The sequence below is a fragment of the Melopsittacus undulatus genome, chromosome 3, assembly GCF_012275295.1.
Source record: "Melopsittacus undulatus isolate bMelUnd1 chromosome 3, bMelUnd1.mat.Z, whole genome shotgun sequence".
NCBI classification, from domain to species: domain Eukaryota; kingdom Metazoa; phylum Chordata; class Aves; order Psittaciformes; family Psittaculidae; genus Melopsittacus; species Melopsittacus undulatus.
In genome coordinates, this window is record NC_047529.1 from 87,888,138 (window position 1) to 87,905,948 (window position 17,811).

General features: G+C 36.3%; 1 protein-coding gene across 5 annotated transcripts in view; it reads left to right on the top strand.

Moving 5' to 3' along the window:
• The window catches only part of FAM120B (family with sequence similarity 120 member B), a 51,848-nt gene extending 34,444 nt beyond the window's left edge, over window positions 1-17,404 (top strand). For 3 of the 5 annotated variants that reach the window (XM_031048546.2, XM_031048548.2, XM_031048547.2), the window contains exons 7-11: window positions 5,221-5,427; window positions 8,344-8,452; window positions 9,680-9,793; window positions 13,971-14,049; window positions 16,193-17,404. In XM_031048546.2, coding sequence (XP_030904406.2) covers window positions 5,221-5,427; window positions 8,344-8,452; window positions 9,680-9,793; window positions 13,971-14,032 — 492 coding nt within the window. In that variant the 3' untranslated portion in view covers window positions 14,033-14,049; window positions 16,193-17,404. The remainder of the gene's footprint in view (window positions 1-5,220; window positions 5,428-8,343; window positions 8,453-9,679; window positions 9,794-13,970; window positions 14,050-16,192) is intronic. The other 2 variants (XM_031048549.2, XM_031048550.2) reach the window with 2 other exon arrangements.
• Window positions 17,405-17,811: the final 407 nt, after the last annotated feature.

Genomic DNA, 17,811 nt, shown 5'->3' on the forward strand with positions numbered 1-17,811 from the left:
AAATATTTGATCATTTAAAATACAAGTGGGTTTGGGGAGGTAAGGTAAGAAGTAAACTAACTGAGTTCAAATGGATTTAAAATAAACCAGTTAAACTAGAGAAGTACTCAGATTATTGCGTGGGTCAGCTTTCATTGATTTTTAATTATTCTTCAATTTAGTAATCTTAATAAGAAATTAGCAAATAATACCCTGTCCTTAAGTGTTGTATTTTGCTTTTTGTAACAGAGGGTGGCTGGGCTGAGGGGGGGGGGGGCGGGGAGGGGGGGGATAAAAATGCCTTATGTAATTTTAAAGTTATTTCATTTAAATTTTATATTTCAAAATGTTAGTCGTAGTCATATCTTCAGTATTCAGCTCAACCACAGGCAGAAAGCAACAGACAGGGAAAAAATGCATAAAACCAACTTTAACCTAAGTAACAATTATTAATCCAAATTTTTTTCATTGATAAAGTGTGTCCCCAGAATGTTGTTGAAAATCCTACTAAGGGAACCAGTTTTAAAATGGAAGTGCTCAGTGCATCAAGGTACAGATGATGTGTGAAGTAGCAAAAATAAAGAACTGTAGAGTTATTATCGTATATTTACCTTTCTCCTTGGTTTCTAGAAATGAAGATAGTGAGGTAGCTTTGCCAGTAAGTATGGTTCTGGCCTTCATCTGTGTCTGCTGACATGTTTAGGTACTTGCCCTCGTATTTCAACTGTGGTAGAATCTGTTTATCCTTTAACAGAATTTGAACCCTCTGAACTCCCTACTGTAGAGTGTTGAAGGAGTTGTGGCATTTTTTAATATGTTCCTGAAAGGAGGTTGTGCATCTTTCAAAACACATAGGATAAAGTTTACACCTCTATCAAAAAATCACTTGTGAGTCCACACAGTCTTGGAGGACCAGTAGTATTGCCTTAAAACATAAAGGTATTTTTACATCTTTATTATTATTATTATTATTATTATCATCATTAGATGTAATTTGACCTTGAAATTCACATTTCATATACAAGATCTACGTATTTTCTTCCTGTAAGTAAAAACTCTTCAGCAGGATATACAGTGTCTGGGTCTAGATTTGGAAACTGCTCCTGGAACAAATGCTTTCCTTCTTGCAAAGCCTCTTCCTACAGTCAGGGGGAATGCAAACGAGCACAGAGCTCAGTCTGAGCTTGTGGTCAACAAGCCAAAGCCTCCTGTTTCTAGAGCAGAAAAAGGCATGATATGTCTATGAGGATGGCTCTGCTAGCAAAGACATTTCTCAGATTGTTAAGATAAAAACCAGATATATTAGTGATGTTCATGCTGTAGCCCTTCTCTCGCTCTTTTCAAGTGGGCTTTACCCAGTTCAGTTCAGGCCTTCTGTGCACAGTGTCACTAACCTCTGCTTCAGTGATACTAGAGGACTGTGAACTTTGATATCTCTTCTCAGTCTTCAGTTAATGTTGGAAAATAGGAAAAGTAATCTTTTTCCCCAAATGGTATGAGGGTGGGGAGCTGCTGCTGTAGGAGCAGCAGCAGGGGCACAGCACAGGCAGCTGGTGCAGGAGGAGCAGTTCTCACGCACTCCCTTGTCTCTCTCTCTCACAAATGTCATCAGCTGGTGGTAAGAGTAGCAGCAGCAGGATCACAGGGGTATATCTCACATGATTCACTGGGGTCCTGAGTTTATAAAAATAGTAGAAAGAACAGACACAATTTCCACTAAGAAGTAATCTCTAGGGTGTAATGCCCTGGAAGGCAAGCCTTCTTTTCTTTTGGAATTTTCCACTTCTCATCGTGACGTCTTTTCATTGCCGACACCAAGCAGTTGTGAGCATTCCCATGGCAAAGCAAGTCTGTGGTTTGCCATGTGCACAGGCTCATTGTTATAGACTCACTGTGCTTTCATTTTCTTTGCTTTTCATTGCCAGACGTGGAAAATAGTAACTGTCCTTTAGTGAATGTATTTCCTGTCTTATTAAAATAAAGAAATCACTGTTCATAGCTCTAGCCTTGGTCTTGCTAATATTGATTTCCATTGAAAAAGCAGCCTTACCTGATAACCACTCCCCCACCTGACACTTTAGTGTTTTAGGAAAGTTTTGGATTGATATTCCTAGACAGTGGAGCCTTCTACCTGTAAAACCTGTCACCAGCAACATTATTCTATCTTTTTAACCAGTATGTCTCAAGTGTAGTTGAAAAGATCAGTGTTTCAGATTCTCATTTGTGCACTTGTTCTGCAAAACCGCATGCATTTATTTTGCACTAACTTGAATAACGTTACTGAGGAAAGTTGCGTTAATCACATATTTGGGTTGATTCTGTGCTTAGTTTTATAATAAAGATATGAAAGCTTTATTTTAAGATTTATGGTCCAGATGGCATTCAGCATTCACATATAGTATTAGTAATCTGTTCTAACAGCTGTTTTACATCCTTGGTACCAGTGGGATTAAAAAGGGCAATATGAGCATCTTTGCCAATAAATGATAAAAAGGTATGAATTAATAGTCGTATGGGTCACAGCCATTATATTAGAAGACAGGAAATTGCTTGCTGCAGATGACAGCATTTACTCTTTTCAACAGCTTAAATATTTGTTTTAATTATTCTTCATGAAAGTTTGTTTTCAGCAATTAAATCTTTTGATGTAATGTGTACTTGCTGATAATTCAGTGACGGAAGATGCTGGTTTGTTTGACAGGGAATTTCAGTCTAGTTTTGTACTGATCTATAACAAAGAGGCTATTGGTGGTATAAATCATATTGATATAAATTGGATCAAGTTTGATTCAGTGTTGGTGCACTGCTGTTGCTGGCCTCTATTGCTAATTGTAGCTTGACATCCATTTTCCTTGTAGCTTAAGAGGAAAGCTGTACTGCTTGTCAAAATTCTCTATTTTATTGAAGTTATTTAAAGTTCAGTTTATTGTTGCATTGTGAACAAGACCAGGATGCATAAATTCTGAGAGAATTCCCTAGCTGGATTAGTTTACAAAAAAAAAAAAGGGGGGGAGGAATTCTGAGGATTCCCAGCAGTTCTTTCTCTTTGCACTTCCAGCTTGTAAAGTTTCACTGGGTGATCACAAACCAATCAGATTCCATTTTTAAAGCTTGTAATGATGTGGACTCATTTCCTTAGCAGGTCTTAAGGTTTGATCAGAAACAATCTGGCCAGTGTAATGTAAGAATCTCTCAGATGCAACATGATATAACTGGCTGTGTTCACTCTTGCAGTCTACCAGTTATATTGGCTCACTTAAACCACATTCCTCTTTCAAGTACCTTTCAGCATTGCTAAATGGTTTTCAAAGAAGACCTGCTTTGCTTGCCAGAGCAAGAGAGTTGTGAGTGTGCATGTAGTTACTAGTGTCAGCCAGCAAAATGATAGCTTACATCTGGAGACAATAACTTCCTGAAACTCAATAGCCTGATCCCATACTGAAAATACTTTTGTTTTAAAGGGTGGGGAGAAGAAGGTCTCTTTTACTCAAGTACAAAGTGTCACAGTCAGAAAAGGAATGGGCCTTTCATATTCTAAATGGATGCACAAATTAGCTTATACTGTCTGCATTTATCTGGATGTCAGTGGTTGTCCTCAGTTATCTGTATTGGGTGGACTTCAAGTATTGAGTGTTGTGTTGGGTCAGTGCCCTGGTGGCCAGCTTGATGCCTTTTCAGGAGTCACTAGAAGCAGAAGTTCTTCCCAGAGGGCTCTGGACCACCCTTCCTGGTATCTTTTGCCTGCATTGTCATCTCTAGGTCCTCTTTGCTTTTGCACAGTGGAAAAAACAGCCAGTGGAGGTACACCTCATATCTTCAAGTCACCTTAAGAGAACCCTACTGCCCCTTACATGTGATTAGTGGGAGCCCTATCACAGTTTCACATAGTCAGATTATACAATGGACTTCAGCTCATTGCTTAATAATACAGAAAACCTAAATCCTTTACCAGGGTCTAGCTATATTCTCCAAATAGTTTATTGTTTGTCTCTTTTGGTGCAAGCTTTGTAGCTTCATGATGGTAACAAAGATTTCGTGATTTTATGTGGGCCTTAGGGAAGATGTTCTGATCTGTTACTACATTTCCTGTTGTCTGCTATTACTTGCCATTTTTTTAAGTAGGGCACTGGTGCTATATGTGCATACCTTTAAGTCTTTTGGGGGGTCTTTCAAGATATAAGATGTTGGTTTTGTTAGTAATGGGCCAACCCTTTCCATTGCATTTCAAGCAGATACTTCACAGCGCTCCAGGAGTTAGGACTAAGACAAACTTGAGCCACATTTTTTGTCCTTTCTGTTCCAGACTATTTTCAATGCTGTTCCATTCCTAATATAATTTATACTGTAAGGAAAACTGTACTGTAAGGGTGCAACAATAGCCACAGATGACAGTATTGATGGCCACACTGTTATGAATCCCTCCTGGTTTTGACAGACTGCTTCAGTACAAACTATGGAAGAGGCATTCCCTACTGAGGAGCTTTGTACAGTTTACACAATACTTAAAATCATGGTTTTCCCCATATTGAATTCAAGGCTTTTATAGTTTGCTGTACTCTGCCACAGCAGGATGTTAAATTCACCCACCAGGTTTATTTTTGCCATGAGTTTTGTGTTGTTGAGCTGCACATTTTGTATTTTCTGGATGTCATCACACCATTCCAGTATTTCTGGAGACATCCATGTTGAAGTGAAATAATTTGACTTTTAGACTACAGTCAGAGGAAATTTTAGAGTGTTTAAAAACAAAAGCCTATGCACAACAAACTTTGTTCTGTCAAATCTCATAATTTAAATGATCTCTAAGTGCTGTAACATTTCCTGGCTGGTCAAACTTTGGAAGGTCAAGTGGATCACTGTACACACCATTTTATACTCCCAGTTCATGTTTTACCTCCTACTAGCAGAATTCGTGGGGGGGAACTGCTAGTTCTTCAGAAATGCTATGGAGAATAGCTCTTTATTTGTCTTTCCATTTTCATTCTGACTGTTTCTGTCTTAAAAACTTGGATGAGATGCTGTATTTATTAAAAAGAACTTCACTTCCATTTTATTGAATAAACCTAGATACAGAATCCTTTGATGAATTCTACTGTTCAGTAGAGGACCATCATTGTCACAACTTTGGGACTGTTTATCTTTGCTCTGCTGCTTGCATGGGTATATGTGGTGGTAGGTTTGCTTAGATTTCCTGATTTGTGAGGTCTCCCTTTTTTGGTTTGTTTTCTTTTCTGTGCACAGCTTGCGCAAGTGGATTCCAGAGGTGTGCATCTTGGTGCTGTCATTGTTCGCGGCCTTTCAACTTTGCTGATGGCCAATAGTGCCTGTGGCTTTCCATTTAGAATGGATGATTTGATGCCTTGGCAGGTGTTTGATGGAAAACTTTTCCAAGAAAAATACCAGCAGTCACATAGAAGTTGCTCTTTGGAGGAGCTTTTGGAAGGCAATGTGAGTAATCGCATCCTCTTAGACAGTTCTGTATTCTTTGATAAATGTACCTGTCCCTGTTCGTTTATTGTTTTAATATCCTTGTTTACACTGGTCCATTTTCTTTGTATTTTTCCTCTCTTCCTTATTCCTTTTTCGTCCTCTCCACCAACAAAAACAACTAAGAAGATAGAAATACTGAGACTATGAAGGAAGTTATAAATTTGCCTTTATTTTTGTTTCTGTTGCTCAGAAAAATAATATAAGGAAGTGTCAAAATGGTTGTCATATTTCAAAATATTATAATTCCTGTAATAGTTTTCTCAGTAAGATATTAAAGAGATCTTTTTCCTTTAAGATTTTAGGCAACATACTAAGAATGTCTTTCAGTAAATATACTGGGTATAATTGTTAAAGTGTTTAGGAGTGTCGTTAAGGAGCCTAAAGTTTTAATCGAAGGTTTGGTGAATTCAAAGAGGAACTGGAAATTGGAGGAAAGTAGATATCTAGGTATTTTTTCAGAATCTCACCAGGTACCTTCTTGTACCTCCAAGTACTGACTTAGTTCTCAATCCTGCTTTCCACAGGCTAGATATTTGTACAATTTGCATGCTATATTACCATAAAACCAGTATTATTTAAAACATATCTTCCCAGTCCAGGCCAGAGACATATCAGCAGAGTCTGGGTAGGGGCCACAAGTAGTGTGTTAGGGTGGCATCATGTCCAGGCTCAGAGGTAGGGTCTGCTAGACTGTGGGCAGGGTGGCAGGAATATGCTAGTGAAGCCTTGGACGAGACCTGGCTCATGCCCCAGTGGCACAGAGTATGTGGAGAGATGCTTGGGTAGATCTGTACTGATCTGTGTAGATAGCTCTTAAGACCTTTGATTACTGTAACTCTTTTCAGTGTGGTCCTGAAAAACCTGTATCATTTAGTTACTTTTGAAAATTTTATCTTTGAAGTGTTTTTACCTGCTGTTACATATATCACTTGAGGATAAAATAAATAAAAGTGATTACAGACACAGCAGTTTTCAGTTTTCAATGATTTTAATCTCATGCATTCAATACTAGTTGTACAATTAGTTTTCTAATTTTGTGTCCAGTTACATACCATCTGGATCTGCAATGATGAGTGGGACATGTGTGGGTGGGTGGAATGTATGTGTTTTCAGTGTGGAGGAGGAGGAGGATAATATTTTCCATATGTAATCAATCATATGATTAGGACTATAGCCTCTACCCAGATCCTGTGGCTCCCATTAATTGGTCATTTGATTTCAGTAGATTTTGAATTGGGCCAGTGCTTCCTCCAGTTTTTCATGTAAGACTTTTGCAGTGCAGTAGACTGTCCAAAGAATAAATGGGAAAATATGAACCTGTATAGATCTATATGAACCTGATAATTCTTTTCCATTTGGGTAGAATTTAGATTAGTGAATAACTTTTACAATATGTACCTATATCTGTAGAAAATTTATATTCCCTGAGAGGTGTTTTTAAATGTGTTAGGTAATACGTTTTAGCCAGCATTTGAAAATCTTCATATGATCAGGTTAAAGGAAGGAAGGTGCTTAGATCTCTAGAATAGAGTTGGAAATTTTCTTGATCAACTAAAATATCTACGTTAGGGTTTTGAAAAGCCTGATACCCTAGTTTAAACAAACCCCAGATAAACTGTTCTGTTGTGGGGAAGAACAGCCTAGCCCTGTGAATTTTTAGAGTAGCTTAAATAACTTTTTCTTTTTTAGGTACAATTTTATGGTACATATATGGCAGAGATAGCTCCCAGACCAATAAAATAGCTTTCCGGCTTATCAGTTTGAGACAAGAAACTGTTTGGGGGAGAATTGCCAAGAGATGCCAGTTTAGCTGGGGACACTGGCAAGGCAACAAGCATATGTGATTGGTTTTTCCTATTATTAAAAGTTCAGCTGGTACTGAGTTTCTGGCAGAGCTTAATGTACTGCTGGAAGCCAAGATCTTTCAGCACTTCTGTGTTAACAATCTGCCCTTGAGCACCATAAATCTAATCTGATGGTAGTGACAGCATTGTTTTCAGAAAACAGATATTCTACGTATGATTTTTTTATTTTAGAAAAGTAACAGGATAGGAAGAAATTACTCCTTTTGGCGTTTGGTGCTTGTCTCCTAACTCCTAAGGTCCCTTCTCTATGGTCTGGATAGTTACATTACTTCAGGGAAATGTCAGCATCATTGTTTGGATTATGATGGGTTTAAATTCCTTTAATAGCTTTATGAAAATTGCAGTAGAAATACAATCTTGGTTAAACATTTACATGCATACCAGAAATTGTGAACATTTTAGGATTTACTTCCTGCAGATTCTTGTACCAAAAGAAGAAAATGTATAAATTATATGCAGTTCATATATGTGTGGACCAGTTTTTGCGTAGCAGAGCTCTTTGTAGCCTAGTAGCTATTAAAGATAAAAAATGGGAAGCTTCTGATAAGAATCAAAAATAGAACCATCTTGCTTTTTAAAAAAAAATGCTAAGCTCATCTTATCTAGTTCTCTGTTTTTCATAACAGTAATCATATTAGTTTGTTTATCCACACAGAAAATTGGATATAATAGTCTCATAAAGCAGTGAGGCAATGATGTTATCACTTTGTTAGCCTTCTTATTGTGCTTCTCAGTAATGAATATGTTCATGATCAATTTTTTTAAATTATAAGCAAATTACCTGATGGGGTCAGTGTAAATGATATGCTTTGTCCTCTACTCATCTCTCCAAAAATCCACTTTTAACACGAAATATTTGAACTTTGTTTCCTGAAAGAAATGTGAACCAGATCTACCACTTTCATATATACATGAGTGTGGCTAAGTTGTGGTATATGTGATTTATTTCTGCTACACCTGAAGAGAGAAAAGCAGCACAATCACTGATTTTTAACCCTCTTGTCTGCAGGAATCTTTGTATACACCCTTCGAGAATCTGAGGTCTTTCATTTGCAAGGCTTGCATGGCAAAGAAAAGAACAATATACAGCAGACCAAGAGGGGATGGATTTATCACAGGTTAGCATTGTGTTGACTTTCTCAATAAGTCAATATATTGATAAGCTCAATTATCTTTCAACATCAGCAACATTTACATGGGCAGCCCATCAAGCCAAGTAAATTGTAAGATCTTTCTCCAAGAAACGAAAGGAGAGATCTGGGAAGATACTTCACGGTTTCAGGAATTTATGTAATTTGGATTACCCGAGTTTGGATAGAATAGTATTTCCATCTAGCTACACAGGTAGTGAGATATATGCACTAAATAAAATACCTTTCACTGACTGAAACATCACTGCTATTTACTCAGTTACTAAAGTTATTTTATAGAAGGAATTAGACGACTCAGAATTTTTTTTCTTCTTTCCCTCGGGGAAGCTATTTTAATGTTGATAGTTGAAGGTCCAAGTGAGGCACTGAAGAGAGAATACTCTTTATTGGACTCACTGATACAGGCTTTGGGCAGCCTGGACAATGCCATTTTTTTTTCCTTTGCTCCCCCCCGCCCCGTCAACTTTATGGCTCAGTTTACTAAAGGCATTTGTTTCTCCCACTTGATCTGCCTGACTTTTAGGGGTAAAAAACATCTGAAAGGTTTTTAGCACCATTCACTGATCAGTCTGAATGTTAGGGATTCATACTAGATTCATAATTCATACTGAATCACAGTGCTTATGCTGCTGTTATGTTTATTACCTGCTTAATACCTGATCAGTTGTGTCTGTGAAGATAAAAATTACCCCTTCAAAATTCCTTGAGCAAATTAAACAAGAGTGATTTTTTGTTAGTTCAGTACTTTGCATTACATGTCAGTAATACTTCTGCTGTGGTACTACACCATACTGGTGCTGGACATCCAAAACTAAGGGTATCTGTTGGTAATTTATGATACCAGACCTTGTTAGCATCTGCTATTGCTTGAGAGCTGTACTTAACCTTTTTAGTTATGATTTGTGATTCCAATTTGGACAGAGATTTCTGTTTGTTATAATGACTGCAGTCTCCAAATCTGTGTCATAAAATTTTGATCTGGTTTCCAAATACACTTGTTAACAGCTTGTAATCATGATGTGCATAGATGGAAAGGCAGACCCATGCTTATTAGTCTGACTTTAGTTTGGAGAAATTGTAATTGTGCATAAGTATTTTGGCATAAAAGTAAGAAATGTTGTTTCCCAAAAAAGAATATGCTTTTTCTTCCTTTAATCTTAGAGTTAGAGTTGCTTAGTAAATACTGTTTTTCAGGAACACGGCAAAGAGAATTTAATCCCAGGTTCCAACAAACACACAGAAGTTCTTTTGTTCCTCCATATCATAACCAGATGAGGGGGTTCCTGGGGAGGAATCCTCAACCACAAGGTAAAAAAGATGTGTGCACATGTGTGTATTTAGAATTGTCTCTGTCAACACTGTGACAGCTGTGTCTGTATGCAGATTGAGTTTGTATGTATGCAGTTATCCTGTGGCTACAGCAATCTGTAACAAAACTTGTATCAGCTGTAGTTGTGTACTGCCATTAGCAAAAACTAACTATGCAAGGTGAGGAAGAGTGTAGCATTATAATCTGGAGTCATCTTCTACTCAGTGTTCCGGAAAAAAAAAAAAAACTTATGTATTTAGACTTTCCATGCTTGGTCTCAGCTGAATTGTATTTAAAATCATAATAGTTGTAAAGCAAATTGGTACAGCTGCATGGAAATGTCTGTCTGAAGTCTTTAGCTGCAGATCATAGTTCATACTTCATGTATGAAGCATGTGGTTATTCACATAAAAACATTCTTGAGTGGTTTTCTAGATCAGGATCTCAACTTCCAGATCATTGCCTAAGCAGTGCAAATGCAAGTCCTATCTTATCTTGGCATTAATCTTAAGTTATCCACCAATCTCACTTCTTGAACAGTACAATCATTTCAGTGGAGCATCACTGTGGGTAACACTGTGGAGCTGACATAATTCAGTTTTTTTTTTCTCATTATTATGAATGAAAACATATGCGCATATATTAACAAAAATAAACAAAAGAAAGAGAAATGTCTAACAAAGATCAAATATTTTGTGAAGTTTGTAGAGCCTAAATTTCTTCTGTGTTTGCAAGTGAAGTTTTCAGAGATTTATGATATAACTAAAGAAAGATAAATAATAAATAAATCCAGTAAAGTCTTTAATGTTTCAGCTGCCACTGTCATAGTCTTGAGAGATACTATCATTTGATTCACAGAAAAAGTCTGGTCATGTATGTAAAATGTAAAGCTAAAATACAGAGTATGTATGTTAACCATGAGCAGAAACAAAACTGGTCATTGTTATCATGTTCTTCTGAAGAAGCCTGCTGTTCAGGGGTTAGGTCATTTCTGACCAGCTCCAGAGATGTTATAACTACATGTATTTCTCAAAGCATGTTCCACAGTAACTGTGCTGAACAGTGTTATGAATGTGTTTCAGTAGCATTATTAAAATATCTTGGCTTCTTCTGCACTAAACCTATATACTACCCTCAGGATACTCTTAAAATGTGATCCCATAAGTGTAGTCAAATTGCTTCTGTTATAATTAACATAGATTTATTGGGAAAATGTATCTGTCCTTACAAAAGAGCCCTGCGATGTTTTAGAGCTGCTTTTAAGCTGATCTGCCAAGATGACACACTTTGACAAACTTTTTTTCCTGAGTTTGCTAATATTAAGACAGCAGTTGCAATGAGTCACTTATGAAGCAATGAATTGCTTCATTATGTAGCTTTTTCTGTGCTGTATGTATGTGTCTCACTAAAGAGAGAGAACAAAGAATGAAAAAGTAGTGATTTTATGTTCCATGATAGATTATGTGATAAAATTTCCTAGCAAAATTACTTATCTATCCCATCCTTTATGTACATTCTCGTGGTATATTGTTATGGTTCCTGCTGTTGCATAGGATACATAAATCATTGGATTAAAAGCAGTAAAAATTAAAGGATGGGACCCATATCTTCTGTGTCAGGAGCATACCTAACCATTACGCACCCTTTACTCTCTCTTATCTGTTAATATTTAAGGATTCTGTGACAGGGTCTCAGCTTTAACAGTGGAAGAAAGAGTGCCTCCACCCAGAAAGCATAAAGCTAAGAAGCACTGATATTTCTCTGAAATGATGTTCTGATTCTGCTTAGGCAGGACAAGAATTGAGCATAGGCTTTCCTCATTTTATGGTGAATACTAAACACTGATTTGTTGTAATTAACATCTCATCCTCTACCTGTATTTTGAGAGAACAGAGTTCAGCTGTGGGATTTTTCTGGTTTGGGGAGAATGAGGTGGTTTTAAATATTTATTTATTTATTTATTTTAAGTTCTTTTTGTAAATTTCTTGTATGTGTGTCACAAATGTCACAGAACATCTAAGCCTCACAGGGAGGTAGATTTTCACTTAGTATTTCATGTTTGTTAATTTGGAAGACTTCCTATTTAGCATGTTGGTTGTTGTATATCCTATTCTGAGTGTCTGTCCTTTTCTGATGCTTGTTAGACAATCTTAGGCATCCAATTTAAATTTAAGGTTAGGCTTCTGTTACTGAGATATGAAACTGCGTTTCAGCACTTCATAATCTTTGAGTTTCAAAGCCTTCCCCAAGGTAGCCTAGACGTCTATAGCAAACCATGACTTCACAGATTCTAATTTCATGGTTGAAACACCACATTATATGCCATACAGCCTATTGGTAGTTGAAACTTCATTAATTAGAAGTTGACATCACTAATACATTATTTTGAATCACATTGTTACCTCATTCTACAAATAGCTGAAAATAAACTGAGCACTAACAACAGTGGGAATTGTGATATTGGGTATTATGCATCTTTGCCACTCTTCAACAGTCCAGCAGATAAACACCTAGAGTGTTTGTCATAGCATATAAATTACCCTCTAGATCTAAATCAACATAAAAAAGAGAGGGGGAAAAAAAAAGTAAGTATAATCTTATCTGTGCATTGTCTTACCTACTCTATAGCTGTATTTTAAAATTTCAGTGATTTGGACAATGGTTCTCATACTAGTATTTGAAAACCTGTCTGAAAAGTGAGCTGAATGTAAGGGAAGGGGATAGGGGAGAGAGTGTCTACGGGACTAGTTGTAACAGCTGCATGAATAGTTGAAATTAAGGATACCCTAATGTATTAGAATAGTGAAAGGTATTGGCAAGAATATAGATTTTCTGCCACTGATAAGGCAAGCATCAGAAATCTTTGTACGATGGACCGAGGGGAGGGATGAAGACATAATGAGTAAGAGCTGTCAGAGAGCTAGAAGTTACAGATAATAATTTTAGGAAAATATGCAGCTTTTGTTTCTTAACTATTCAAGTTAGAAAATACAGCTTTTAAAGAAGTGGTTTATGTTTCTTGGAAAACAAGGTCTTAGGAGAAAAGCTCTTATGGGAAATTAAAAGCAGCTTTTCAGGGAAAGGGAAAGATGACCGTCAAGGAAAGATATGAGGTAAGATATGGGAAAAATAGAATTGTTGGAGGTATGTCTCACTGAAGAGAAACTTGTTTGTTCAAGAAAAAAGAGAATTATCCGGAGTCCCATTTCTTCATGGAATGTAATTGCATCAAAAGCCTACATTCATTTCAGTCTTAACACACTGTAAGCCATGTAACTGAGCATAATACAACTATACTGAAGGATCTGAGTTTGTAGCAAGTTTTCTACATTCAAGGGGCTTATAAGAAAGATGGTCCTTTTGCAATAGGGTCAGGGGTGATGGTTTTAAAATGAAAGAGGGGAAATTCAGACTGGGTGTGAAGACAAAATTTTTACAATGAGAGTGGTCAAATTCTGACAGAGGTTGCCCAGAGAGGTGGTGGATGCACCATCCCTCAAGAGATTCAAGGCCAGGCTGGATGTGGTTCTGGGCAACCTTATCTATTTGAAGGATGTCCCTGCTGATTGCAGGGGTTTGGACTAGATGATCTTTGAAGGTCCCTTCCAACTCAATCTATTCTATGATTCTATGTATTTAATCAAGGCTTCCACACTTACGCTGCATATTCTGTGTTCAAAAATATTTCTGGTTAACAAGATGTTGATAGAACTGGAAAGTATGTGGGACTTGACAGACCTTTGGTGCTGAAAAAAGATTTCATTTTGAGTTTGAGTACTGCTTTGCTTATAGAAATCTGTAACTGAAGCAGCGTTGTACACAGGCACACTTAAACCAGTATGAAAATGTTAATACAGCTTACGTCTGATTCTAAATAGTATATTTTCCTTTACTGAATTCACGTGGTCTTATCTACCAACCACAGTGTATGACCTGTATGATTCACTATCCCGATTTAGCAGTTGCAGTGGGCCAAGAGCTTTAAGAGCAATGCCACCATGGACTATGCTCCAACATCTAAAAATATAGCCATAACTATACATGAACTGGAAAGGGACATATTCTTTTTTCAATATTTATATAAATATAAATATTTTCTTGCAGACTATCTGAATAAGCTCTCATGTTCTTGCTTTAATGTTAATTAAAAACATTTAAATCCTCTCTTCCCTCCAGGTAGAGAGTATAGATCAGGCCATCCAGATCGGAGGAGAAGATTCCGTGTTCCTTCTTGGTGAGGGATACAAGTGTACAGGTAGCAAACTGAGATGATGGGATAGTTACTATTGAGATATTTTTTGTTTATGACAGCATCTTTTCATGGACTTTACAGAATAACTGAACCATGTGATTGTGGAGGAAATAACTCAAAGCTGAGGCTATTCAGCTTGTTAATCACTTGTTACATTAGGTCTAAGCTTGCTATGAGACCAGAATCACTAAAACTGAAGTTAAAGGCACCAGCTGAAGCAAAATAGCATCCAGTATAGCTATATTGTGTTGTCCATTTGGCACTGTTTTGTCCATTTGACACAGTCTGAAGTGTTTTTACATTGTTAGATATTCCTGATTATAAGCTTTAAGACTTAAACTATAAGGTTTGCATATTTTTAGTATAGACATGTGTATTACAAGAGTTTGCTTACCATGAATATCCCTGCTGAATTGTGGTTCATGTTAATTCACAGCAGTTTGTGTCTTAATTGTGGATTATATCTTTATTTTAAAGGTTACACCATTGTTACTGAAACCCATTGAAAACTTTGAAACATATTACTGATGTTAACATCAGCTACCAATGAACCAAAATCACCTTCCTGTAAAATAAAGCAAAAAATTGTTCTTAGTTTTGGCACTTCTAGTTAAGTACCTTTGTTTGTGTATCTCAGCTGACTGAGAACCACAGGGAACCACATCACTGCTGAGGAGAGAAAGAATCTATCATCCTTACTTCAGTAAACTTACTTAGGAGAACTAAGTCTTCTTTCCTGTCCAGACTTCTAATTTAAACACCTTCAGAATTATTTCTTAAAAGTTGCTGTATTTCACTTTGTGATTTCATTTAATTGATGTGTGTGTTTAGTTATAAAATTAATTAATTTTAAATGGAGTTATATAAATAATACTAAAAAAAACGTAAAATAAGAGAGCACATGCAATTTTTAGCAGCACCATAGGACCAAATTGGTACTACAAAAGCCCCTCTTCAAGTCATTAATTGTGTTTATTAAGAAACTGTTCTAGAGATTACAACAACGTTCATATGACTTTATTTGCATACCCATTCAGCTAAAAATAATCAGAGGTACTTAATTATTATCTTAAAGCTAAAAATATTAGGCAGTTATGTAGAAATCCCATTTTAAATCATGAAGTATAAAAATTGTACTAGAGCAAGAAAGTGTCAACAGAACTTTATGTTACATAGAAAATGGGTGACACACTTAGAACTGTGTTTATCTCTTTACTGATCTTCATCTCAGCCTATATAATCTTCAACAATTTCATGCTTTTCTTAGATTTTTAGCAAGCTTTGAATGGAGTTGGCTCAAGTGGATGTTTATGGAACTGATGGGGTTTCAGCTATTTATGTGCTTTGGAATTGCAGTATCTTCAGTTTTGACTTCAGCATTTTCAGTGCATGAAGTTATATAATAACATGTCTTCTTGTACGGGAGGTATATGATGAAAGAGAAATGAAAGTTTGGTATCCCATTCCTCTTCTCAAAAAAAAAAAAAAGGCAGCAAAAAAGGGGATATCCAAAGATAGAGGCAAAATGTTAAGAGCAAGATTTGAAATTTGATACAGTGTGCAGATTTTCCTAAGATCATGTTGAATCACTGATGATGATAATTCAAACAGTAAAGTCAGTGGTGTTGTATGTGAACAAAATTTTGTATTTACACAGAAAACTGTGGCCTTAATATTTACCATGTTGGAAAATCCACTCTTTTGGACTATTTTTCTTTTGAATAATACTGACTAGTATCTTGTTAGTGTATTTCTCATAATCATCATTCTAGATTTTACTGATACAGAAACTGTATCTCATTCTTAGCCTTCTTATTGTATATAATCATATTTATTTTTATAAGCATTTGAAAATTAAATCTAAAAACTATCTGATAACCAATCCTAACAGAGAGCAGCAGATGCTGGAAAACTTAGTGCTTGCATTAAGACTTGCGGAATATAAGGGTCAAAACATAAGTACTGATTTGGATAATTAAAACATGGATCACTAAACCCAGAACGCGTCATTGTGGTAGTTTAATCACCTGTGTAATACAGATCACTAAATCTTACACTGCATCAGGCTATAACTTCTAAAATTGTTTCAGTGTTGATGTTCATGTGTCTTGTCTCCTCACAATTGTTTGTTTTTTAAATCACCCAGGTGACCCTGCTCATTACTGGAAGTGAATGAAAATGGCTAAGAGAGCAAGATGCGTTATAAAATGCTGTATGCTGAAAATCATTAAAACTTCATCGGTGTTTCAAAACTGGTAGTGAGAGAGTGCAATCAGAAGTTTATCATGCCTTATTTTCAGTTCCATTTTATTTTTATACTTTTTGCTTCTAGCCTGTAGCTTAGAGAAGTAAATTATGGAATCTTGTGAAACAATTGTTACGTAGTTTAAGTTCCACGAAGTATTGTTAGGAGCACTTTGCAAAAACCTGGTTGACACGCTTATGAAAAATAGTCATCAAAAAATTACATGTAAAAAATAGAGGGCAGTCCTAGGTATTAAAGAAGACTGCAAAATTTTAATCCATTCATTTGGTTCTGTTGTGAATACTATTATGCCTCTTCTGTTAAACCTTTATGCTATCCTATTAGCAGTTTGAACAGACACCATTTTTATACAGCACAGTGTCTGATTTGCATTCCAGGGATCTTGTAGTGAAAGGGACATTCCTGCTGCCTTTTTCTATTGATTTAGAATTTCCTCCGAAGTTATGCTGGCCAGAGGCTTAGTCTAAGTCTTAGTGTGTCTTAAGACACTTAGACTTTGAGGCTAAAGACAGATGTAAGGACTGGAATAAACCTTAAATATTTCATAAATGACTCACTGCATATGGAGGAGAATTCTAGGTATTCCAGAAGAGGACTATCCACTTGACTCAGCTCTGAAAGGCCCAAAAATAATAGGACAGTAAAGCTATAGCAGTTTTGTATGTAGAAACTGATTTTATAACTTTCTGGAGTCTTTTAGGTAGCCTTTACTCATTCTCGGAGACTGAGGAACTAAGAAAGAAAGCTACATGGTAGAACAGTAACATTTTTTAACTGTGACATGATTGTAAACACTTTAGAAGAACCCGTTTTATCAAAGACTGGGCACTTTCAGCCTCAAATAGCATAAAGGTTAATTGTACTACCGCTTTTTTCTTTTTCTTTTTTTCCCCCTTAAAATCTCTTAGAATAATGTGATCTGAGTTTTGTGGAAAGTTCTTTAGTTTCAGGAATCTCATGATGTATAATAGTGTATTTGAAAAGAATGTAATTGTGTGCCAGAATTTGTTGGTAATTTCCCCTTCAGGCTTTTATATGAGAAAAGATTTTGGTTGGCCTCAATAAACAAAGTTAAATACTGTTGGAGTGGGAGTTTTGCTGTGCTAGTTGTGGTATGTTATGAATTGTTGGTAATAATTACCCTGACTACTGAAGAATTGTTAGCTTCTCTGTGAAGTTTTTTTTTCTTTCTAATGTTAGACCATAAGCAGAAGCTCCTTATTATTATTTCCATGCCAAAGGTTTTTTTTCCCACCAGGAATCATAAAGTGAAAGCAGAAGCATGAAGCCATAACAGAGGTGCTACGTTCCTGTCTCCATGAACCTTAAATTCATCAAAGTACCATAAAGCTTATGGACTGTAGAAGGAAATTATATACAAGAATGTGACCTTAAAGATTCCATTCTAATAGGGTTTCCTTAATATGTGGACTACAAAGTTACTTTGCATGGGTATGTGGATTTGAAGTGAAGGAACCTCCATTTGTGAAGAAAAACTT